Source organism: Panthera leo, chromosome B1 (assembly GCF_018350215.1).
Source record: "Panthera leo isolate Ple1 chromosome B1, P.leo_Ple1_pat1.1, whole genome shotgun sequence".
In the NCBI taxonomy this organism is placed as follows: Eukaryota; Metazoa; Chordata; class Mammalia; order Carnivora; family Felidae; genus Panthera; species Panthera leo.
The window spans coordinates 38,347,226-38,372,482 of record NC_056682.1 but is presented as its reverse complement, the minus strand read 5'-3'; the positions used below and the strand labels follow the sequence as shown (position 1 = coordinate 38,372,482).

General features: G+C 38.2%; 1 protein-coding gene across 5 annotated transcripts in view; it reads left to right on the top strand.

Moving 5' to 3' along the window:
* Positions 1-25,050, top strand: part of PSD3 (pleckstrin and Sec7 domain containing 3) — a 727,438-nt gene extending 702,388 nt beyond the window's left edge. For all 5 annotated transcript variants that reach the window (XM_042934671.1, XM_042934669.1, XM_042934672.1 and 2 more), the window contains one exon: positions 24,714-25,050. In XM_042934671.1, coding sequence (XP_042790605.1) covers positions 24,714-24,929 — 216 coding nt within the window. In that variant the 3' untranslated portion in view covers positions 24,930-25,050. The remainder of the gene's footprint in view (positions 1-24,713) is intronic.
* The last annotated feature ends 207 nt before the right edge of the window (positions 25,051-25,257 follow it).

The window sequence follows — 25,257 nt, the reverse complement described above, 5'->3', positions numbered from 1 at the left end:
ATCTGAGACAGTCATTTGCTTAACTGAATGAGTCACCCAGGTGTCCCTGGTTTTCTGTTTCAACATTACTTTAGCAATTCAGGGTTTTTTCTAATCCCATACAAATTTTAGAATTCTTTGTTGTATGTCTGTGAATAATGCTGGTGTTATTTCGATAAGGATTGCATTGAATATGTAGATTTCTTGAGGTAGTATTGACATTTTAACAATATTTGTTGTTCCAATCCATTGGCATGGAATTTTTTTTTCCATTTTTTTGTGTCTTCTTCAATTTCTTTCATAAGCTTTCTATAGTTTTCAGTGTACAGATCTTCTACCCCTTTGGTTAGGGTTATTTGGTTATTCCTAGATATTTTATGGTTTCCACTGCAGTGGGAAGTGGGATTGATTTTTCTATTTCGCTTTCTGCAGCTTCATTATTAGTGTATAGAAATACAACCAATTTCTGTATGTTAATTTTATATGCTCTGACTTTGCTGGATTCAAATATCAGTTCTTGCAGTTTTTTGGTGGAGTCTTTCAGGTTTTTCACATAGAGTATCATGTTCTCTGTGAAAAGTGAAAGTTTGACTTTCTCCTTGCTGATTTGGATGCCTTTTATTTCTTTTTGTTGTCTGATTATTGAGGGTAGGACTTCAACACTGTGTGGAACAACAATGGTGAGAGTGGACATCCCTGTTGTGTTCCTGAGCTTAGGGGGAAAGCTCTAGGTTTTTCCCCATTGAGGATGATATAGTTGTGGGTATTTCATATATGGCCTTTATGATCTTGAGGTATGTTCCTTCTGTCCCTCTTTTCTTGAGTGTTTTTGTCAAGAAAAGATGCTGTATTTGTCAAATGTTTTTTCTGCATCTATTAAGAGGATCATGTGGTTCTTATGATGTAACACGTTGATTGATTTGTGGAAATGGAACCAGCCCTGCAGCTGAGGAATAAATCCCACTTTATTGTGGTAAATAGTTCTCTTAATGTATTGTTGGATTCCATTGGCTAGTATCTTGTTGAGAGCTTTTGCATTCATTTTCATCAGGAGAATTGATCTGTAGTTCTCCTTTTTAGTGGGTCTTTGGTTTTGGAATCAAGGTAATGCTGGCCTCATGGAATGAATTTGGAAGTTTTCCTTCCATTTCTATTTTTTGGAACGGTTTTGAAAGAATAGGTGTTAACTCTTTAAATGTTTGGTAGAATTCCCCTGGAAAACCATCCAGTCCTGAACTCTTATTTGTTGGGAGATTTTTGATGACTTATTCAATTTCTTTACTGGTTATGGGTTCAAATTTTCTATTTCTTCCTGTTTCAGTTTTGGTAGTTTATATGTTTCTAGGAATTTGTCCATTTCTTTGAGATTGCCCAATTTATTGGCATATAATTGCTCATAATATTCTCTTATTATTGTTTGAATTTCTGTGGTGTTGGTTATGATGTCTCCTCTTTCATACATGATGTTATTTATTTGGGTCCTTTTTCTTTTGGATCAGTCTGGCTAAGGACTTATCAATTTTGTTAATTTTTTCAAAGAACCAACTCCTAGTTTCGTTGACCTGTTCTACTGTGTTTTGTTTTTGTTGTTGTTTTGTTTTGTTTTTTTGTTTTTTGTTTTTGATTTCACTATCATTGATTTCTGCTCTGATCTTTATTATTTCCCTTCTGCTGGTTTTGGACTTTACATGTTGTTCTTTTTCTAGCTTCTTTAGGTGTAAGGTTAGATTGTGTATTTGAAACATTTCTTCCTTCTTTAAGAAAGCTTGGATTGTCATATACTTCCCTTTTATGACCACCTTTGCTGTATCCCAGAGGTTTTAGACTGTTGTGTTTTCATTTTCATTGGCTTCCATGTATTTTTTAATTTCCTCTTTAATGTATTGGTTAAGCCATTCATTCTTTAGTAGGATGTTCTTTAATTTCCAAATATTTGTGGTCTTACCAAATAGTTTCATAGCATTGTGATCTGTAAATATGCATGGTATGATATTGATATTTTTGTACTTATTGAGGGCTGATTTGTGACCCAGTATGTGATCTGTTCTGGAGAATGTTCCATGTGCACTCAAGAAGAATGTGCATTCTGCTGCGTTAGGATGAAATGTTCTAAGTATATCTGTTAAGTCCATCTGGTTCAATGTGTCATTCAAAGCCATTGTTTCCTTGTTGATTTTCAGCTTAGGTGATCTGTCCATTGTTGTAAGTGGGATGTTAAAGTCCCCTACAATTATGGTATTATTACCAATGAGTTTCTTTATGTTTGTGATTAATTGATTTATATATTTGGGTTTTCCATGTTGGAGGCATAAATATTTATAATTGTTAGATATTGGTAGATGGACCCCTTAATTATGATATAATGCCCTTCTTCATCTCTTGTTACACTCTTTGTTTTAAAATCTAGTTTGTGAGGGGTGTCTGGGTGGCTCAGTCAGTTAAGTGTCCGACTTCAGCTCAGATCATGATCTCACAGTCCGTGAGTTTGAGCCCTGCATTTGTGCTGACAGCTCAAAGCCTGGAGCCTGCTTTGGATCCTTTGCCTCCCTCTCTCACTGCCTCTCCCCTGCTCACTCTTTGTCTCTTTCAAAATAAACATTAAAAAATTTAAAAATTTGAAACAATAAAAAAATAAAATCTAGTTTGTGAGATATAAGTATGGCTACTCCTGCTTTCTTTTGATGTCCATTAGCATGATAGTTGGTTCTCTATCCCCTTACTTTCAATCTGCAGGTGTCTTTAGTCTAAAATGAGTCTCTTGTAGGCAGCATACAGATGGGTCTTGTTGTCTTATCCATTCTGTTTCCCTATGCCTTGAAATTGGAGCACTTAGTCCATTTACATTTAGAGATATGAATTTAGTGTCATGTAGACTTGGTGTTTGCCTATAGAATTGGCGTTTCTGGAGATGTTCTGTTCTGAATTTCTAGTCTTTGTTGCTTTCAGTCTTTGTTTTTTGTTTTTTCTTCACTCAAAGAATCACTGTTAAAATTTCTTGCAGGGCTGGTTTAGGTGTCACAAACTCATTTGGCTTTGCTTGTCTGGGAAACTCTTTATCTCTACTTCTGTGCTGAATGACAGCCTTGCCAGATAAATAATTCTTGGCTGCATATTTTTTCAGATTCTGCACTTTGAATATTTCCTGCCACTTCTTTCTGGCCTGCCAGGTTTCTCTGGACAGATCTGCTGAGAACCTAATCTGTCTTCCCATGTAGGTTAAAGGACTTTTTTCCATTGCTGCTTTCAGGATTTTTTCCTTGTCTGTGTTTTTGTGAATTTGACTGTGATTTGCCTTGGTGATGGTCGGTTTTTGTTGAATCTAATGGGAGTTCTCTGTGCTTCCTGGATTTTGATATCTGTGTCTTCCCCAGATTAGGAAAGTTTTCTGCTATAATTTGCTCACATAAACCTTCTGCTCCTTTTTCTCTCTCTTCATTTTCTGGGGCTCCTATGATTCAGATGTTATTCCTTTTTAAATAAGTCACTGAGTTCTCTAAGTCTTGTATCATGATCTTTTGCCTTAGTTTCCCTCTTTTTTTTCTGCTTCATTATTTTCCATGATTATATCTTGTATATCACTGATTCACTGCTCTGCTGGTTATAGCACTTTTAATTTCAGCCTGACTAGTTTTTAGTTCTTTAAACTCCACATAAAGAGATTCTGTGGTGTCTTCTATGCTTCTTTCAACCCCATGTAGTATTCTTTTAATCGTGGTCTTAAATTCTAGTTCAGACATCTTACTTATATCTGCGTTGATTAAATCCCTGGCCATCATTTCTTCCTGTTCTTTCTTTTGGGGTGAAATACTGTGTCTTGTCATTTTGGAAGAAAAAAATTAATAAAGTAAAAAATTAAAATTAAAAAATTAAACACAAAATAAAAAACAAATAAGGAAGCTAGATCCTAGGTGTGTTTCAGTTTGCTTGTTGAAAGAATCTTGAAGAATAAGGGAAAAAAGAGAAACAGCAGTTAAAAAAAGTTTTAAAAATTTTTAAATAAAAAATTAATAGTAGAATAAAATAGAATTTTTCAAAATGCAAAAACAAAAAATAAAAAAGAATTTGCTTTTTCTGTATCCAAGAAAGAGAAATAAAAGAAAGAAAAAAAACAATTTAAGCAAAAACAGAAGCAAAGAACAAACAAATAAACAAACCAGCAAACAGAATGAAACCTGAATGAAGTTACATCCAGTTTCCCTTAGATCAACAAAGCAGGAAAGAATGGAAAAAGTCTCTTCAGCAAATGATGTTGGGAAAACTGGACAGTGACATGCAGAAGAATGAACCTGGACCACTTTCTTACACCATACACAAAAATAAACTCAAAATGGATGAAAGGCTTAAATGTAAGACAGGAAATCATCCAAATCTTAGAGGTGAAAACAGGCAACAACCCCTTTGACTTTGGCCACATCAACTTCTTACTAGACATGTCTCTAGAGACAAGGGAGACAAAAGCAATAATACCTCAAGATAAAAAGCTTCTATACAGTGAAGGAAAAAATCAACAAAATTAAAAGGCACTCTACAGAATGAGAGAAGACATTTGCAAATGACATATTAGATAAAGGGTTAGTATCCAAAATCTATAAAGAACTTACCGAATTCAACACCAGGAATACAAATAATCCAGTGAAGAAATGGGCAGAAGACATGAACAGACACTTTTCCCAAAAAGACATCCAATTGGCTAACAGACACATTTAAAGATGCTCAACATCAGTCATCATCAGGGAAATACAAATCAAAACCACAATGAGATACTACCTCATGCCTGTCAGAATGGCTAAAATTAATAACTCAGGAAACAACAGATGTTGACAAGGATTTGGAGAAAGGGGAACACTTTTGCACTGTTGATGGGCATGCAAACTGGTGCAGCCACCCTGGAGTACAGTATGGAGGTTCCTCAAAAAATTAAAAATAGAACTACCCTGTGATCCAGTAATTACACTACTAGGTATTTACCCAAAGGATACAAAAATGCTGATTCACAGGGTCACACGCACCCTGATATTTATAGCAGCACTATCAACAATAGCCAAATTATGGAAAGAGCCTAAATATCCATCAACTGATGAATGGATAAAGACATCGTGTGTGTGTGTGTGTGTGTGTGTGTGTGTGTGTGTGTATGTAAATGTGTGTGTATATATATGTATATACATATACATGCATGTTGTATATATATGTATATGTATGTTGTGTATATGTATATGTATGTTGTGTATATATATATGTGTGTGTGTATATATACATATATACACACACCTTTGGGTATACATATATATATATATATATATATATATATATATATATGCACACACACATACATACATACATACATATATATACATAGAACGGAATGTTACTTGGCAATCAAAAAGAATGAAATCTTGCCATTTGCAACAACATGGATTGAACTGGAGTGTATTATGTTAAGTGAAATAAGTTAGAGAAAGATAAATGTTGTATGATTTCACTCATATGTGAAATTCAAGAAACAAAACAGATGAACGTAGGGGAAAAGTAGGAAAAATAAGATACAAACAGAAAGGGAGGCAAATCATAAGAGACTCTTAAATACAGAAAACAAGCTGAGGGTTGCCAGAGGGGTGTTTGGTGGGGGAATGGGCTAAATGGGCGATGGGCATTAAGGAGGGCACTTGTTGGGATGAGCACTGGGTGTTATATGTAAATGATGAACCACAAATTATAGTCCTGAAACCGTTATTAGACTGTATGTTAACTAACTTGGATTTAAAATTTTTTAATAATATAAATAAAATTAGGGAGGAGAATACCAATAGCCTTTTTTACAGTACTAGAACAAATAATACTGAAATTTTTATGGTACCAGAAAAGACCCCAAATGGCATTCTTGATTAAGAACAAAGCTTAGAGGTATCACAATCCCAGATTTCAAGATATGCTACAACGCTGTAGTAAGCAAAACAGTGTGGTACTGGCACAAAATAGATCAATGAACAGAAGACAGGAGCCTGGAAATAAACCCCCAGTTACATGATCAATTAATCTTCCAGAAAAGAGACAAGAAAATACAATGGGGAAAAGACAATCTTTTCAATAAATGGTTTTGGGAAAACTGGACAGCTATATACAAAAGAATGAAACTAGACCATTTTCTTATGTCATATACAAAAACAAACTCAAAGTGCATTAAAGACCTAAATATAATACTGAAACCATAAAGCTCCCAGAAGAAAACATAGGCATTAAATCTGGAGATCAGTCTTAGTAGTATTTTTCTGAATATGTCTCCTCTGGCAAGGGAAACAAAACAAAAATAACTACCAAAATAAAAAGCTTTTGCACAGCAAAGGGAATCATCAACAAAATGAAAAGGAAGCCTATTGAATGGGAAAAGATATTTGTAAATGATATGTCCAATAAGGAGTTAATATCTAGAACATGTAAAGAATCAACTTAACACCAAAAAGACCTAAACATTCAGTTAAACAATGGGTAGAGTATCTGAATAGGTTTTTTTCCAAAGAAAACAAACAGATGGTCAATAGACATATGAAAAGATGCTAACCATCAAGAAAATACAAATAAAAGTCACAATGAGATATTACCTTCACACCAGTCAGAATGGCTAATATCAAAAAGACAAAAAATAACAGGTATTGGTGAGGATGTAGAAAAAAAGAGAATTCTCCTGTACTGGTGGTGGGAATGAAACTGGTGCAGCCACTATGGAAAATAGTATGGAGTTTCCAAAGAAAATGAAAACACTAATTTGAAAGATATATGTACCCCTATGATTATTGGAGCATTATTTACAATAGCCAAGGTATGAAAGCACCTTAAGTGCCTACTGATAGATGATTGGATAAAGAGATGTAGTATATATATGCAATGGAATATCATTCATCCATAAAAAAGATTGATATTCTTGCCATTTGTGACAACATAAATGGACCTAGAGGGAATTATGCTATGTAAAATAAACAAAGACACCATCACTTATATGTGGAATTTAAGAAGCAAAATAAGGAGTGCCTGGGTGGCTCAGTCTGTTAAGTGGTTGACTCTTAATTTCAGCTCAGGTGATGATCTCACAGTTCATGGGATCAAGCCCCCCGTCAGACTGTGCACTGACAGTGCAGAACCTGCTTTGGATCCTCTCTCTCCCTCTCTTTCTTCCCTCCCCGACTCACACTGTCTCTCAAATAAATAAAATTTTTTTTAAAAAGAAGCAAAACAAAAGACCAAACAAAACATAAAAAGAGTAAAGGATACAGAGAAAAAAACTGGTGGTTGCCTAATGGGTAGGGGGTACAGGAATGAGTGAAATAGAGTGAAGGGGATTAAGAGGCACAAACCTCAAGTTATAAAATAGTAAGTCACAGAGATGTAAAGTGTAACAGAAGGAATATAGTCAATGTTATTATGTAACTTTGCATTGTGACAGATGGAAACTACACTTAAATCATGGTGAGCATTTTGTAACATTTATAAATGTTGAAACACAATGTTGTACACCCAAATCTACTATTGTTTTTTGTTTGTTTTATTTTTGAATTTATATATTTTGGGAGAGAGCATGAAGATGGGGAAGACGCAGAGATGAAGCAGAGAGAGAGAATCCCAAGCAGGCTTTGAGCTGTCAGTGCAGAGCCAGATGCAGGGCTCAAACCCATTAATGTCAAGAAAATGACCTGAGCCAAAATCGAGAGTTGGACACTCAACTGACCGAGCCACCTAGGCATCCCCTGAAACTAATATTGTATGTCAACTATACTTTAATTTTTATTTTTTTTTAATTTTTTTTTACATTTATTTATTATTGAGAGACAGAGAGAGACAGAGCATGAGCAGGGGAGGGGCAGAGAGAGGAGGAGACACAGAATCTGAAACTGAATCTGAGCTGTTAGCACAGAGCCCGACACGGGGCTCGAACCCACAAACTGCGAGATCATGACCTGAGCCGAAGTCGGATGCTTAACCGACTGAGCCACCCAGGCACCCCCAACTATACTTTAATTAAAAAAAATTTTTTTAAATAGATAAGTTAAAGCTAGTGTGTAAGGCAAAGCAGAGAATTAACAGGGAGTGTATTAGTAAATCACTGTAAAACTCTCGGATGTACCAGTTCAGAGACTGAAAACTTGATGATCATGTTCACATGGTCAGTTGGCCAAAGAACAGTGTTGGGTTATATGATATTGTGACAGACACTTCTGCTTTCCCAGCATCATCTTCTCTCATGCTAACAGAACTGTGATTTTCATTGAGGAGGTCAATGTGCCTAGCCCCAGGAGGGGAATCATGGTTTAAACTAGACATGATAATCCTTACTCACATTGCTAGTCAACCGGTCCCACAAAGTTTCTGCTTAAAAATCAGGTTAGAGTCTTTTGGGTGTTCCCTCTTCTGTAACTAGTTGCTTTTCCCTTGTTACTTTTTTTTTTTTTTTTAAGGTTTATTTATTTTTGAGACAGGGAGAGACAGAGCATGAACAGGGGAGGGGCAGAGAGAGAGGGAGACACAGAATCTGAAACAGGCTCCAGGCTCTGAGCTGTCAGCACAGAGCCCGACATGGGGCTCGAACTCACGGACTGTGAGATCATGACCTGAGCCGAAGTCGGACGCTTAACCGACCGAGCCACCCTGGCGCCCCTTCCCTTGTTACTTATAAGATCCCTCTTTACTTTTTATTTTTGACATTTTAATTATCATATGTCTTGGTGTGGACCTCTTTTGTTTCATCATGCTTGGAGCTCTTTTTTTTCTTCCTGGATTTGAACATCTGTTTCCTTCACCAGGTTAGGGAAGTTTTCAGCTGTTATTTCTTCAAATAAGTGTTCTGCCCCTTTAATATCTTCTCCTTCTAGGGCCCCCTTAACGTGAGGGTTAGTACATTTGACGTTGTCCCAGATATTCCTTAATCTGTTCTCATTTTATTTTAAATTCTTTTTTTCTTTTTGCTGCTCAGTTTGGATTATTTCCATTATCTTGTCTTCCAGGTCTCTGATCCATTTTTCTGCATCTTCTAACATACTACTATTCATTCCCTCCAATGTGTTTTTCATTGCAGTTATTATATTCAGTCTGATTTGTTCCTTTTTAATATTTTCTGTTCTTTGTTGAAGTTCTTTCTAAATTCATCCACTCTTTTCCCAAGTCTGATGAGCATCTTTATGACCATTACTTTGAATTCTTTATCAGTTAGTTTGCTTTTCTTCATTTTATTTATTTCCTTTTCTGTTTCATCTTGTTCTTTCATTTGGAGCATATTCCTCTGTCTCTTTATTTTGTTATGTGTTTGTTTCTATGTATTAGGTAGATAAGCTATGTTCTTGGTCTTCAGGGTAGTGACCTTATATATAGAAGGCTCCTGTGGGGCCCAACAATTCTCCCTAACCACCAGAACCATGTGTTCTAGGGGTGTCCCCTGTGTGGGATACATATACTCTCCTGTTGTGACTGGGCCACACTGCTTCAAGTGTGCTCATAGGTGGGGCGGGTCCCTTGCCAGGCTGGTTGCAATGTGGGCCATGACTATTATAGATGCACTGGTGGGTAGGACTGGGTGAGAGGTCCAGATGCAACTGCTAGAGGCATGCTGGTAGATGGAGATAGACCCTCATGTGGCTGGTTATGAGGCCTGGTGTGACTATTACAAGCATACTGGCAGATATGGTTAACACATGGTGTGGCTGGCTGCAAGGCCCAAGTGACTGTTGTAGGGGTGCTGATGGGCAAGGTGGTTTTCCTCCCTAGGCCAGTAGTTGTTTTGGAGACGCATCAGTCCTGGCAGTGCTGCCTACTGGATGTTTCAGAGGTGGAGGGGAGGTGTTTGAATTGTACCTGCCAGGGCAGGAAGATTGGACAGGCTGGGGTGAGTAGGCTAGCAAAGTAGATGGAGAATGTCAGAACTGCCACCTGCTGATCAGGCCTACTAGGCTGAAGGAAGGCAAGTAAAATAGCACCTGCCTACACTTCCATTCCTGGAAAAAGTTCCCAGAGATCCCTGAAACTCCAGCATAGTCCCTAAAATTATTTAATAAATGTCCTTTGTGGATAGCACAAGTACTTTCAAACTGCTACTTCTGTGCTGGATCTCAGAGTGAGTAATATTGTGCATAGGCCTTGAAGAGTGGAATCTCAGTTTCTGGCTCTCCCAGAGTTAAGCCTCACTTGATCTTCAAAGCCAGATGTTATAGGGGCTCATCTTCCCAGTGTACACCTACAGGAGGAGGCACCCAATGTAAGGGTTGAATCCCTCAATCCTCAGGGAGGACCTCCATGCCTATGATTGTCTCATCACTTTTGGGTCACTATGCTGGGCATTTGATTCCTGACCACATCTCTGCCCTTTATGCCCTTCTCAGTGTGGCTTTTTCTTCATATCTTAAGCTGTGAAGAGTTGTTATGCTAGTTTTCAGATCTTTCTCAGAGTGAGTTGCACTATATGCAGTTTACCCTTGGTGTGTTCTTCAGAGGAGGTGAGCTCAAGATCTTTCTACTCCTCCATATTCCTCTCTCCCCCGGCTTTAACTTCAAATTTAAATTTCACAATTGGTCTTAGAAAAAAAGGTAAGAATCATCTCTTCTCTGAAAGTAAGAAAGGAAATAAACCCCCCCAAAGATACCACATGGTTACATAGTAGGAAAAAAGTGATTGGTGATTGGTGATTTTTCTCACCAATAATAATAATAATAATAATAGTAATAATAAAAGGAGATATCGATGAAGGCGAGACTTTTATTTTTTATTTTTTATTTTTAGTTAGTTAATATACAGTACAATATTGGATTCAGAAGTAGAATTCAGGATTTATCCCTTACATACAATACCCAGTGCTCTTCACAAGTGTCTTCCTTAATACCCATCATCCATCTAGTCCATCTACCACTCACCTCCCTGCATTCAACTCTCAGTTTGTTCTCTATATTTAAGAAACTCTGTGGTTTGTTCCCCTATCTTCTCTCTCCCTGTCTTCTCATATGTTCTGTTTCTTAAACTCCAAATGTCAGTGAAATCATGTATTTGTCTTTCTCTCATTGACTTATTTTATATAGCATAATATAAAATAGCACCATCCACATCATTGAAAATGGCAAGATTTCATTCTTTTTGATGGCTGAGTAATATGCCATCGTCTGTTGTATATCACATCTTCTTTATCTACTCATCAGTCGATAAACATGTGAGCTCTCTCCACAGTTTGGCTATTGTTAATAATGCTGCTGTTGGGGGCACCTGGGTGGCTCAGTCAGTTAAGCATCCAACTCTTGGTTTTAGCTCAGGTCATGAACTCATGGTTCGTGGGTTTGAGCCCCGCATTGGGCTCTGCACTCACCGTGCACAAACTGCTTGGGATTCTCTCTCTCTCCCTGTCTCCCTGCCCCTCCCATGCTCTCTCTCTCCCAAAATAAATAAACTTAAAATAATGCCGCTATAACATTGGGGTGCATTTACCCCCTTAAATCTGTATGTTTATATCCTCTGGGTAAATACCTAATAGTGCAATTGCGAGATCTCTAGGGCAGTTCTATTTTTAGTTTTTTGAGGAACTCTATACTGTTCTCCAGAGAGGCTGCACCAGTTTGCATTACCCCAGGTGTGCAAGAAGGTTACGCTTTCTCCACTTCCTCACCAACACCTATTGTTTCTTGTGTTGTGAATTTTAGCCATTCTGACAGGTATAAGGTTGTATCTCGTCATGGTTTTGATTTGTATCTCCTGATGATGAGTGATGTTGAGCATTTTTTCATGTGTCTGTTAGCCATCTGGATGTCTTCTTTGGAAAAGTGTTTATTCATGTTTTTATTCTGCCCATTTCTTAACTAGGTTGTTTTTTGGGTGTTGAGTTTGATAAGTTCGTTATAGATTTTTGATACTAACCCTTTATCAGATACGTCATTTACAAATATATTCTCCCATTCCATAGGCTGCCTTTTAGTTTTGTTCATTGTTTCCTTCACTGTACATAAGTTTTTTATCTTGATGAAGTTCCAATAGTTAATGTTTCCTTTTGTTTCCCTTGCCTTTGGCAACATGTCTAGTAAGAAGTTGCTCTGGCTGAGGTCAAAGAGGTTGCTGCCTGTGTTCCTCTCTAAGATTTTGACTGTTTCCTTTCTCACATTTAGGTCTTTCATCAATTTAATTTACTTTTGTGTGTGGTGTAAGAAAGTGGTCCAGTCTCATTCTTCTGCATGTCACCATCCAGTTTTCCCAGCACCATTTGTCTAATAGACTTTCTTTATTCCATTGGATATTCTTTTCTGCTTTGTCAAAGATGAGTTGACCATACTTTCATGGTTTTCTATTATTTTCCATTGATCTATGTGTCTGTTTTTGTGCCAGTACAATACTGTCTTAATAATTAAAACTTTGTAATATAGCTTGAAATCCAGAATTTTGATGCCTCCAGTTTATCTTTTTCAGGATTGCTTTGGCTACTCTGGGTCTTTCAGGGTTCCATACAAATTTTAGGATTGTTTTATCTAGCTCTATGAAGACTGCTAGTAGTATTATTTATTGCATTAAATGTATACATTGCTTTGGGTAGAATAGACATACTAACAATGTTTGTTCTTCTAATCCATGAGCATAGACTGTTTTTGCATTTCTTTGTGTTCTCTTCAATATCTTTCATAAGTATTCTGTAGTTTTGAGAGTACAGATCCTTTACCTCTTTAGTTAGGTTTATTCCTAGGTATCTTATTGTTTTGGGTGTAATTATAAATGGGATGGATTCCTTGATTTCTTTTTCTGCTGCTTTATTATTGCTGTATAGAAATGTAACAGACTTCTGGGGCACCTGGATGGCTCAGTCAGATAAATGTCCAACTCTTAATTTTGACTCAGGTCAATTTGACTCACGGTTCACAGGTCCGAGCCCTGTGTCAGGCTCCATGCTGACAATGAAGAGGTCCTGCTTGGGGTTCTCTCTACCTCTGTCTCCTCCCCTCTCCTGCTTGTGTTCTCTCCCTCCCTCCCTTCCTCTCTTTCTCTCTCTCAAAATAAATATATAAACTTAAAGAAAGAAATGTAACTGATTTCTACATGTTGTGATTTTATATCCTGTAACTTTGCTGAATTCATGTATTCTAGCAGGTTTTTGGTGGAGTCTTTCAAGTTTTCTACATAGAGTATCATGTCATCTGCAAATACAAAGTGTTTGATCTTCCTTGCCAATTTGTATGCCCTTTATTTATTTTTGGTGTTTGATTGCTGAGGCTAAGACTTCTAATACTATGTTGAATAGTAATAATGCGAGTGGGCATCCTTGTCTTGTTCCTGACCATAGGAGAAAGGCTTTCAGTTTTTCGCCATTTAAAGATGATATTACCTGTAGGTCTTTCATATGACCTTTATGATGTTGAGGTGTGTACCATCTACCCCTACTTTGCCGAGGGTATTTATCAAGAATGGATGCTGTGTTTTGTCAAATGCTTTTCCTGGATCTTTTGACAGTATCATAGGGTTATTATCCTTTCTTCTATTAATGTTGTCTATCATATTGATTGATTTGAGAGTTTTGAACCAGCCCTGAAGCCCGTTAATAAATCCCACTTGTTCATGGTGAATAATTCTTTTAATGTACTGTTAAATTCAATTTGTTAGTATCTTGTTGAGAAATTTTGCATCCAGTTTCATCAGGGATATTGACCTGTACTTCTCCTTTTGAGTAGGGTCTTGGTTTTTGGTATCAGTGGTTTGGTAATGCTGGCTTCGCAGAGGGAGTTTGCAAGCTTTCCTTCCTTTGCTATTTTATGGAATAATTTGAGAAGAATAGGTATTAACTCTTCTTTAAATGTCTGGTAGAATTTCCCTGGGAAGACATCTGGCCCAAGACTCTTATTTGTTTGGAGATTGTTGATAACTGATTTAATTTCTTTGCTGGTTATGGGTCTGTTCAAATTTTCTCTTTCTTCCTGTTTCAGTTTTGGTAGTGTGTAAATGTTTTTGAATTTGTCCATTTCTTCTAGATCACCCAGTTTGTTGGTATATAATTTTTCATAGTATTCTCTTATAATTGTTTGTATGCCTGTAGTGTTGGTTGTGATCGCTCCTCGTTCATTCATGATTTTGTCTATTTGGGCCATCTCTCTTTGATAAGTTTGGCTACAGGGTTATCAATTTTGTTATTCTTTCAAGGAACCAGGATTTAGTTTCGTTGATTTGTTCTACTGTGGTTTTCTTTCTGTTTCTATATTATCTATTTCTGCTCTAATTTTTATTATCTCCCTTCTTCTGTTGGATTTAGGCTTTATTTGCTGCTCCTTTTCTAGCCCCTTTAGGGGTAAGGTTAGGTTGTGTCTTTGGGACCTTTCTTGCTTCTTGAGATAGGCCTGAATTGCAATGTACTTTACTCTTAGGACTGCCTTTGCTGCATCCCAAAGGTTTTGTTCTGTCATGTTTTCATTTTCATTGGCTTCCATGTTTTTTTTTCCTTTAATTTCTGGGTGAACCCTTTTCATTCTTCAATAGGATGTTCGTTAACCTCCACATATTTGAGGGCTTTCCAAGTTTTTTCTTGTGGTTGATCTCAAGTTTCATACTGTTGCGATGCAAAAATAGATATGGTATGATCTCAATCTTTTTGTTGAGGACTGAGTTGTGACCCAGCATGCAGTCTATTCTGGAGAATGTTCCATGTGTACTCAAGAAGAATGTGTGTTCTGCTGCTTTAGGATGAAACCTTCTGAATATATCTGTTAGATCTGTCTGATACAGTGTGTCTTTCAAACCCATTGTTTCCTTGTTGATTTTCTGCTTAGATGATCTGTCCATTACTGTTAGCTATTAAAGTCCCCTACTATTACAGTATTTTTATCAATGAGTTTCTTTATATTTGTGATTAATTGATTTATATATTTGGATTGGGGGCATAAATATTTACAGTCATTAGATTCTCTTGATGGATAGACCCCTTAATTATGAATAATACCCACTTCCTCTCTCGTCACAGTCCTTGTTTCAAAATCTAGTTTGTCTGATATAAGTATGACTACTCCAGCTTTCTGTTGACATCCATCAGCATGATAGATGGTTCTCCATCCCCTCACTTTAAATCTGCATGTTTCTTTTGGCCCAAAATGAGTCTCTGATACTTTAGGAGAGGGTTGAAATTTATTTATTTATTTTGAGAGAGAACGCAAGTTGGAGAGGGACAGAGAGAGAGAGAGAGAGAGAGAGAGAGAGAATCCCAAGCAGGCTCCACTCCATCAGCGCAGAGCCCAACATGGGGCTTGAGCTTATAAACCATGAGATCATGACCTGTGTAGAAGTCAGACAATTAACCAACTGAGCCATCCAAATGCCCCAGATCTGTGTTTTTATCCATTCTGATACCCTGTATCTTTTGATTGGAGCATTTAGTTATTTACATTCATAGTGATTAATGAAAGATATGTATATAGTGCCTTTGTTTTACCTGTAGAGTTGGTGTTTCTGGTGATGTGGTCTCGTCCTTTGTGGCCTTTGTTGCTTTGTCTTCCTCTTTTCTTTTGGTGTTTGTTTATTTGTTTGTTTTGTTTTGTTTTCTCCACTCAAAAGTCCCCCTTAAAAAATCTTGCAGGGCTGGTTTAGTGGTCAAGAACCCCTTTACTTTTTGGTTGTGAAACTCTATCTCTTCTATTCTGAATGACAGCCTTTCTGGATAAAGAATTCTTGGCTGCATATTTTTCCCATTCAGCACACTGAATATTTCCTCCCACTCCTTTCTGGCCTGCCAAGTTTCAGTGGACAGGTATGCTGCTAACCTTATGTGTCTATGCTTGTAGGTAAGGACTTTTGTCCCTAAATGCTTTCAGAATTCTCTCTTTATCTTTGTATTTTGCAAGTTTCACTATGATATGTGGTGGTGTTGACCTTTTTCTGCATCTCAGTTATAGCATTTTTTGAATTTCATCCTGACTAATTTTAGGTCTTTGATCTCTGCAGCAAGAATTTTTCTTTTTAGAAACAGATATATTGCTTATATCTGTTTTGAGCACATCCTTGACTGTGATTTCTTCTTTACCTTTCTTTTGGGGAGAATTACTCTGTGTTGTCATTTTGGTTAATTACCTATCTTTGCCATGTTTTAAAAGCTTGTTATGTTTCCTGCACCTGAGATTAATGCTATATTAAAGGGTCCATATACTGTCCAGGGCCTGGCACTTCAGAATGTTTCTGGTGTATGCTGTGTGCACTCTGCTGTTGTGTTTTGGCTGCTCTTTCCCAGTGGTCTGTCCTCTGCAGAGATCCTCCTTGCTTGCAGTGTGGAGTGTTCGGACCTTTACCTAGGTATGATTTGATTTGTTTGTTAACATGACACTGGAAAAAATAGTGGAAAAAAAGCCTGACCCTAAAATAAGAGAAAAGGAAAGAGAACAACACCAACACACACACACACACACACACACACACACACACACACGCAAAAAAAAAAACAAAACAGAGAATAAGAAAACTATAAGGCTGATCCAAAGAAAGAGAAAGGTGAGAAAAAAGAAGAAAAAAGAAAAAAAGAACCCTCATCAAAAAAAGAGAGAGAGAAATGAAAGTAAATGAAAAAAACAAACAAACAAACAAGAAACTTTGAGCCTGATTCCAAAAGAATAAAAGAAGAAAGAAAAAAAAAAAAAAAAAAGAATAAATCTGGTCCTAATTCCACCAGAACTGCAGATGTCCTTTTGAAGGACTCGATTTTTAGTATACAGGGTGCTACCTATGGTGGTCTTCTGGAGCAGGGGCTCACTGCATTGGCTCAGAGTCAGTCCTGTCCCAGTTATAAGCCGTTACCAGGCACAGGGGGGTTGGGTTTAGTGTAAGGGGGCCCAGACTACACTGGGGGCCACTATGCTGCTCTCTGAAGTCCCACCATATTCGTGTTGAGCAGAAAATGGTCCCTTGGACTCTCTCATCCTGAGGCAGGGGTTCTCACACCTCCCACTATTTAGGCAGCCCTCACAGACTGCAAGGGCAGTCAGCTTGCCCTCTGCCACAACTCTCCTGTGTTTTTTCTTTGACTCGTGGCTGGGATATAAAACCCGAAGTCTGGCACCAGGCAGATCTGCTCCCCTTCTCTGAAGTAGAGCCTCTCCACACTGTGTTTGATGTCCTTGTCCCAGAAAAACGGTCCCACACCTGCGCAGTGCACAGAATCTACAGCACTGCTAAAAGCAGCAAAAACATTATATGCCCTCTGGGTGTGCCTCTGTCCCCTGCCAATGAAAGGCCTTGTGCTTATGCCCACAGGGTCTTTTGTCTTTGGAGAGGCAATATACCATCTTCCAAAAGTACTCCAGGAAGGGGAATGTTGTCTCCCAGGGTGTCCGTAGATTCCTACACCACACTAAGCACTCTAGGACCAGCTGCCTTCTCCTCAGGAGCATGCGCCACAGCTCTGCTCCAGAGGAAGTCGTGCACTTCCAAAACCTCTTGAGTTTGAGCTCCAGATGTTGTTTGCAAATAAACCTGAAACACTCAGTGCTTCTTGCACCCCAGTCTGTGGTCCAAAAAGGTTTTCCTCTCCTGCAAACCTGACACCACACTCTTTCAATCCTCTTTTTTTCTCTTCCTTTGTCTCTCCAGGGAAAGGGTTCCTTCCCCTCTGCAACACCACCGTTTTCTCTCCCCCAGTTCACTTCCATATACCTCTCACCTGCCATGCTGTCGCCCTCAACTGTGGAGATCCTTCTTCCAGTCTGCAGATCCTTTTCCTGGGTGTTCCAAGTTATCTGACCTCAATACAACTGTGTTTAAGGAACAAGGAACTCCCAGGGTCCCCCTGCTTCTCTGCCATCTTAACTCCTCCCCGAGACTGTTAAAGTTACATTCATTCCCATTGCTCTTTAGGGCTTCATGTAGAGCTGTGTTTCTCTACTCAGAGACAATCTTTTTTGTTAGCCCCAATCTAGATAGATAGAGATTTACATATTTGAATGAATCTGTAATCTCAGAAGAATATGGCTGAAACCAATACTCACAAATAGTTCTAAGATAGATGTTTTCTAAAACATTTTGAAGACAATTTGGTTTGGTGTTAGAGAATGCTACAAAACAAAGCTGCATCACTGGGTTTAGTAGCTTCTGTCCCTGTAAATCCTTTTAACCCGAAACCAAGCACAGCCATTTGGAAGTTTATAAATACACATCACCTTCTTTTCCTTATTTCTCTTAACAACAACTGAACACTTATTTTCCAATCCTCTTTCAAAGCTTTTGCTTTGTCTTTGTTTTTCATCAGTGCTATTCTTTTTATTTGTTGACTGACACATTGATGTAATTTATTTGGGACAATAGTTTTGCAGGTTGAGCTGTAGCATGAGTGTTTGAAATGGTTTTTCCTTCATTTATTTTTCAGGTGAATTTTCCTAGTAGTATCAGTTCCTTCAAAGACTAGTAGAAAATTGGTCCTATCATCTTCTCTCCTTTTGTCCCCTTTCAGGTCATCTCAAAAATTTGTCTTTCATACTCCTTTTATTGCATAAATGCCCCAGCTTCAGGAAACTGGGGCATCTGGGTGGCTCAGTTGTTTAAGCATCCGACTTTGACTCAGGTCATGATCTCGCAGTCCATGGGTTCAAGCCCCATATCAGGCCCTGTGCTGACAGCTGCTTCGGCCTCTGTGCGCCCCCCCTTCCCCGACCCTCCCCCTCTTGTGCTCTATCTCAGTCTGTCTCTCAAAAATAATTAAATGTTAAAAAAAAATTTTTAAGGTAAATACCCCAGCTTCATGAAATAATATGCCTTCTACGGGTTTTCTGAATCTATTTTCAAACTGCCTTTAGATCATTTTACTAAAGGTTGTTCATATTGGGAGTACTTTCCTGTACTTCAATCTTGCCACCAAGAAGTTAGGAAAAGATTAAAATAATAAATTTTTAGAATGAATATGACATTAGAAATAGTATGCCCTTTATTTTTTTATTTCTTTATTTTTTTCTGATCCATGCTTCCTTTATTCCATGGCCAACCACCATGCTGTCTCCACACCATGGTACAAAGACTGGCAATCATTCACAATCCTGCTGTACAACAATCTGAGGCTTACAGTGCATTTAAGGCTTTTAAATTTGAAAAGAAAAATGAAAATAAAACCAAGGAACCCCCAAACCCAAACCCCCAACCAAGATGATCAGTGTAGCAATTTTTAAGTGTCTTCTGTTTCTGAGGCTTACTCGGTGCAGCTCCAGTGTCAAAACCCAAGTAACTCCTAAACTGAAAAGATTAGTTTAGTGAAGTTTTAATTACATAAATTCTTAAAAGCATAAACTTGTGATTCTTTTTTTTTGTTGTTTTGGAAATGTTATAACAAAATTTTAATAGCAAAGCATAGGAATAAAAACATTAACAAAATGTATTCAATCATTTACATTACAAACGAGGGGTCTGCAGTTTGTCTTGTAGCCTGACAAAAGAAAACTACCCATTAAGAATCTATGCACAATGCAATTGCAAATATGTACAAGTACTTTAAAAAAACCCTACAAGGAGGTCTTCACAGAAGGAAAGTCAGCTAGGCTCTGTGTTAGACCAACCAGACAATCAAAGTATTAAAACTCTTCTCCCACAGCCTGGCCATTTAGGAGCGCTGTCCTCGAGCCGTGGAGCCCCTCTAGGTGGAAGGGGCTGGACACAATGACATAGAACTTTACGCACAATACCTGGACAGACTAAAACAGTTCATATCTCACGAACTGCCTAATTCCTGAAGAAGGCGCCTTGATCATACCTCATTTACCGCGAACACACGAGTCCTCTGTTTCGCACATGCTTGAACTGGTCAGCAGGAATGGCGTGACAGCCATAGGAGAAGTGCCCGCCTTTTGGTGTTCTAATCAAAGAGCTGATGAAATCCTAGCCTCCTGTATCTAGAGGCCTAGGCTCTTCTCATTCACACAGCACGCTAAACTGAACATTGGTGGCAGCCAGCGTCCCTGCATGGCAGGAAGCGGGGAATGGGAGCTGGGCGCCGGGCGCCGGACCTTCGGTTTTCCCATGCTGTGGGGGGAATGCTCACGCCTGTTGCCCCGCTGTCCCCACCAGTCACGATTCACTTATGCAGGACTCAGCCCTCTCCCCACCAGTGTTCTCAGTATTTGACATGCATCTCTTTTTCGGCCACTGGATTCATGGGTTCGATCCATTTGTGAAGCTGTGATAGAATATAACCGGAAAACTCAGGTGACGGGAATTCCTTTGCTAAGCTTCGTTCACAGACTGATCTCTTCCCCCAAATAAATCAGTCCAAGGGTACTTTACTGGAATTATCATGAACAGGTTCATCCACTGGAACCATGTAAACATGACTGGAATATTCTTGATCAAAAGGAAACTGGGTTTTTTTAAGTGTAAATTTATTACTAGTCAACAGAGTTTTAATATTTTGATTGTATTACCTTTGATCTAGTATGCCCTTTAGATGTCTGGTTAATCCCCCGATTTCACTGATGCACAGACTGATGTGTAATACTGATGACATTTTTATTACAAATGCCCTTACTAAGCCTTTTTGTAGCTTTCAGAGATAAGCTTTGTATTTTATTCATTTACTTTGTTACTTTATTAAGATTAGAATGTGTATCAGTAATGCTTTTAGCTGCACTTGACAATGCCTTAATGGCTTAAACCCTAAGGATATTTATTATTCATACTTAACAAGATATTCAGAGGTGGTAGGGAATCATGGAGTTGGATCCAGCTCATTGTATCATCAAGAACCCAGGCTGTTTCTTTCCATTTTTCCTCAAGTTAGCATGTGGTCCTTTTGTCTTCATGCCTGTTGCCCCGGTGCACAAGGTACCATTATAGCAATCACATGCATGTCAAGGAAGAGATAAGAGAAAAGGGAGCTTGCACCTAAAGCCTGGCCTCTTTATGAGAAAGCCAGACTACTTTCCCAGAAGCTCCCCATTAGACTTCTCCTTACATCTCATTGGCAAGACTATCACATGATCCATCTTAGCTGCACATGGGGCTGGGAAAGCATTCATGTTTTTTAGTGGGAGTTACCTTTGTAGTGGGAGGAACATAGGAGTAGAGGAGGTTGAAAATGCCTTTAAATTGGTTACACCAACAGCCTCTGTCAGACTAGTCATCCTAATATATATATATATATATATATATATATATTTATATATATGTGAATATATATATATATATATTTATATATATATGAATATATATATATATTCATATATATATATATATATATATATATATATATATTCATATCCAGAGAGAAAATATATTCTTAAGACAATGGGTTCTGGATTCAGATTTCTTTTTTTTTAATTAAATATAATTTATTGTCAAATTGGTTTCCATACAACACCCAGTACTCATGCCACCCAGTACTCATCCCTCCTCAGTGCCCATCACCCACTTTCCCCTCCCCCCATCAACCCTCAGTTTGTTCTCAGTATTTAGAGTCTCTTATGGTTTTCCTCCTCCCTCTCTGTAACTTTTTTTTCCCCTTCCCCTCCCCCATGGTCTTCTGTTAAGTTTCTCAGGATCCACGTATGAGTGAAACATATGGTATCTGTCTTTCTCTGCTGGCTTATTTCACTTAGCATAATACCCTCCAGTTTCATCCACGTTGCTGCAAATGGCCAGATTTCATTCTTTCTTATTGCCAAGTAGTATTCCATTGTACATATAAACCACATCTTCTTTATCCATTCGTCAGTTGATGGGCATTTAGGCTCTTTCCATAACTTGGCTATTGTTGAAAGTGCTGCTAAAAATATTAGGGTACATGTGCCCCTATGCATCAGCACTCCTGTATCCCTTGGGTAAATTCCTAGCAGTGCTATTTCTGGGTAATAGGTAGTTCTATTTTTAATTTTTTGAGGAATCTCCACACTGTTTTCCAGAGTGGCTGCACCAGTTTGCATTCCCACCAACAGTGCAAGAGGGTTCCCGCTTCTCTACATCCTCACCAGCATCTATAGTCTACTGATTTGGTCATTTTAGCCACTCTGACCAGCGTGAGGTGTTATCTCAGTGTGGTTTTGATTTGTATTTCCCTGATGAAGAGTGACATTGAGCATCTTTTCATGTGTCTGTTGGCCATCTGGATGTCTTCTTTGGAGAAGTGTCTATTCATGTCTTCTGCCCTTTTCTTCACTGGATTATTTGTTTTTCAGGTGTGGAGTTTGGTGAGTTCTTTATAGATTTTGGATACTAGCCCTTTATCTGAGATGTCATTTGCAAATATCTTTTCCCATTCCATCGGTTGCCTTTTAGTTTTGTTGATTGTTTCCTTTGTAGTGCAGAAGCCCTTTATCTTGATGAGGTCCCAATAGTGCATTTTTGCTTTTAATACCCTTGTCTTTGGAAATGTGTCAAGTAAGAAATTGCTGTGTCTGAGGTCAAGGAGGTTTTTTCCTGCTTTCTCCTCTAGGGTTTTGAGGGTTTCCTGTCTCACATTCAAGTCCTTCATCCATTTTGAATTTATTTTTGTGTATGGTGTAAGAAAATGGTCTAGTTTCATTCTTCTGCATGTTGCTGTCCAGTTCTCCCAGCACCATTTGCTAAAGAGACTGTCTTTTTTCCATTGGATATTCTTTCCTGCTTTGTCAAAGATTGTTGGCCAATCCTGGGTTCTCCATTCTATTCCATTGGTCTATGTGTCTGTTTTTGTGCCAATACCATACTCTCTTGATGATTACAGCTTTATAGTAGATGCTAAAGTCTGAGATTGTGATGCCTCCCACTTTGGTTTTCTTCTTCAATATTACTGTGGTTATTCGGGGTCTTTTGTGGTTTCATACAAATTTTAGGATAGTTTGTGCTAACTTTGAGAAGAATGCTGGTGCAATTTTGATTGGGATTGCATTAAATGTGTAGATTGCTTTGGGTAGTATTGACATTTTAACAATATTTATTCTTCCAGTCCATGAGCATGGAATGTTTTTCCATTTCTTCGTATCTTCATTTTCCTTCATAAGCTTTCTATAGTTTTCACATGCAGGTCTTTTATATCTTTGGTTAGGTTTATTCCTAGGTATATTATGGTTCTTGGTGCAGTTGTGAATGGGATCAGTTTCTTTATTTCTCTTTCTGTTGCTTCATTATTGGTGGATTGGAGTCCGATTTCTTGACATCAAATCCCAGCTTTACTTCTTTGAAAACTCTGACTTTAGACTTCTCTCTGCCTCTATCTCCTTTATTGTAAAACAGGGATAATAATGTACCAATTTTATATGGTTATTGTATTAATGACCTGAAATTAGCATGTGAGCACTCCATATAAACTACATTATCACCATCAAGCAAAGCTTGGCATCCCCACATAGATACTGACCAAACCCAGAGCAAGCTTAATTACTAGAAGCTCTTTACCACTCTTGAACAAAAACAGTTTAAAAGAGTGACCTCAAGTAGCTTCAACTTCATAATTATTAACTTAAAACTAAGATGTACATAATCTCAGTCTGATCAGGAAAATCCTTAAAAGACTGACAGTCATAACAGAATTTGCCTGCATTTGTTGGGACAATTTATAACTGAAAAGTCATCTTGTTTAGAAATAGAACACTTTAGGGGCGCCTGGGTGGTTCAGTCGGTTGAGCGTCCGACTTCAGCTCAGGTCACCATCTCACGGTTCGTGAGTTCGAGCCCCGCGTCGGGCTCTGGGCTGATGGCTCAGAGCCTGGAGCCTGCTTCCGATTCTGTGTCTCCCTCTCTCTCTGCCCCTCCCCCATTCATGCTCTGTCTCTCTCTGTCTCAAAAATAAATAAACATTAAAAAGAAATAGAACACTTTAGGGGTGCCTGGGTGGCTCAGTCAATTAAGCGTCCAACTTCAGCTCAGGTCCTGATCTCAGAGCTCATGAGTTTGAGCCCTACGTTGGGCCCTGTGCTGACAGCTGGGAGCCTGGAGCCTGCTTCAGATTCTATGTCTCCCTCTCTCTCTGCCCCTCCCCGACTTGTGCTCTGTCTCTCTCTCAAAAGTAAATAAACATTTTTTTTAATGTAAAAACAAAAGAACTAGAACACTTTGGGCTTTCTTATAAATCATTCGTGTGTCAAAGCAGTATGGTGAAAGTCTTATTTTGACTAGAATCCATCAAATCAAGAATCTGAGACCTGTCTGTAATTTGCATACATATATGCATATATATATATGTAGTACATAGTATAGTATACAGTTCTATAGTTTATAGACCCAGATCAAACCAAAAAAGCACCAATTAGGGCTAGAGAAAAAAAAATCTCTGCAATGTTCACTTCAGTTATTTCTAGACAAAGATACACAGAGTTAGGAGAATCTAGGAGCTGTTTAAATCATAATAGATACTCAAGAAATAGTTGATGAAAAAAAATTTGTACAATTGAGAAAAACATCAGAAAGTAATTTGAAGTTTTGTGAGAAACCATAGTGCTCTGAGAAATTCGTGATCCTAACATAAAAGCAATGGCAGGAAACCCAGAGCAGCTTCTACAGTATTGTTGTCATGTAGGAAACCAGAGACTGGATTCACTATTGACAGATTCCTCAAGTTGAATCTTTGTAGAGGGAGTAGGGAAGAGAGTAAACAACCATATCCGAGCTAGACTGAAGTGAAGGCCTAGGTCACATGAGGGAAGTTCAAGTGACTATACCACTGAGCCATAGGAGCCATCCACTTCCCCAAAACCAGAGGTTATAGCTCCTCCAGTTTACACCATTCTTCTGCCTGTGTGTTCAGGAAGCATGATTCTGCTATGCATTTATGAATAGTGTACTGACTACTATTCTTCTCTGACTTTCCTTCCAGAAAACCCGTTATGAAATTTATGTCAGCATTCTAAAAGAAGGAGGCAAGGAGCTCCTGAGCAACAATGAAATTGAGGCTGCAGGACTGAAGAAGTCACATTCAAGTCCTTCACTGAACCCAGATTCATCTCCAGTCACAGCCAAGGTCAAGCGTAATGTGTCAGAAAGGAAAGATCACCGACCTGAAACACCAAGCATTAAGCAAAAAGTTACTTAGAATCGATCTGTGACCAGGAGGTACTGGTCATGGAGCATAATAGAGTTTTTCAAGATCTTTCTGGTAAACCCGTGAATATATTTTTAAAAAGTTTGTGACTAAATGGTGCATTAGTAACCTTTTCTATTGTATAGTTTTGTTAGTTTCTGTACTGATTGTCTCTTTGCTCTTGATTACTTTGCTTTGATGATTTTTGCTACTTGATGACTAATGCACCTTTTTTTGTGAAGGGGAGGGGGATCATGATTTCAGAATGAATTATGTGTCACTTTTTCTTTGTTTATTTTTTCTTGTTTGCACTCTGCTCAGTTGTTTTATGTATTGTCAA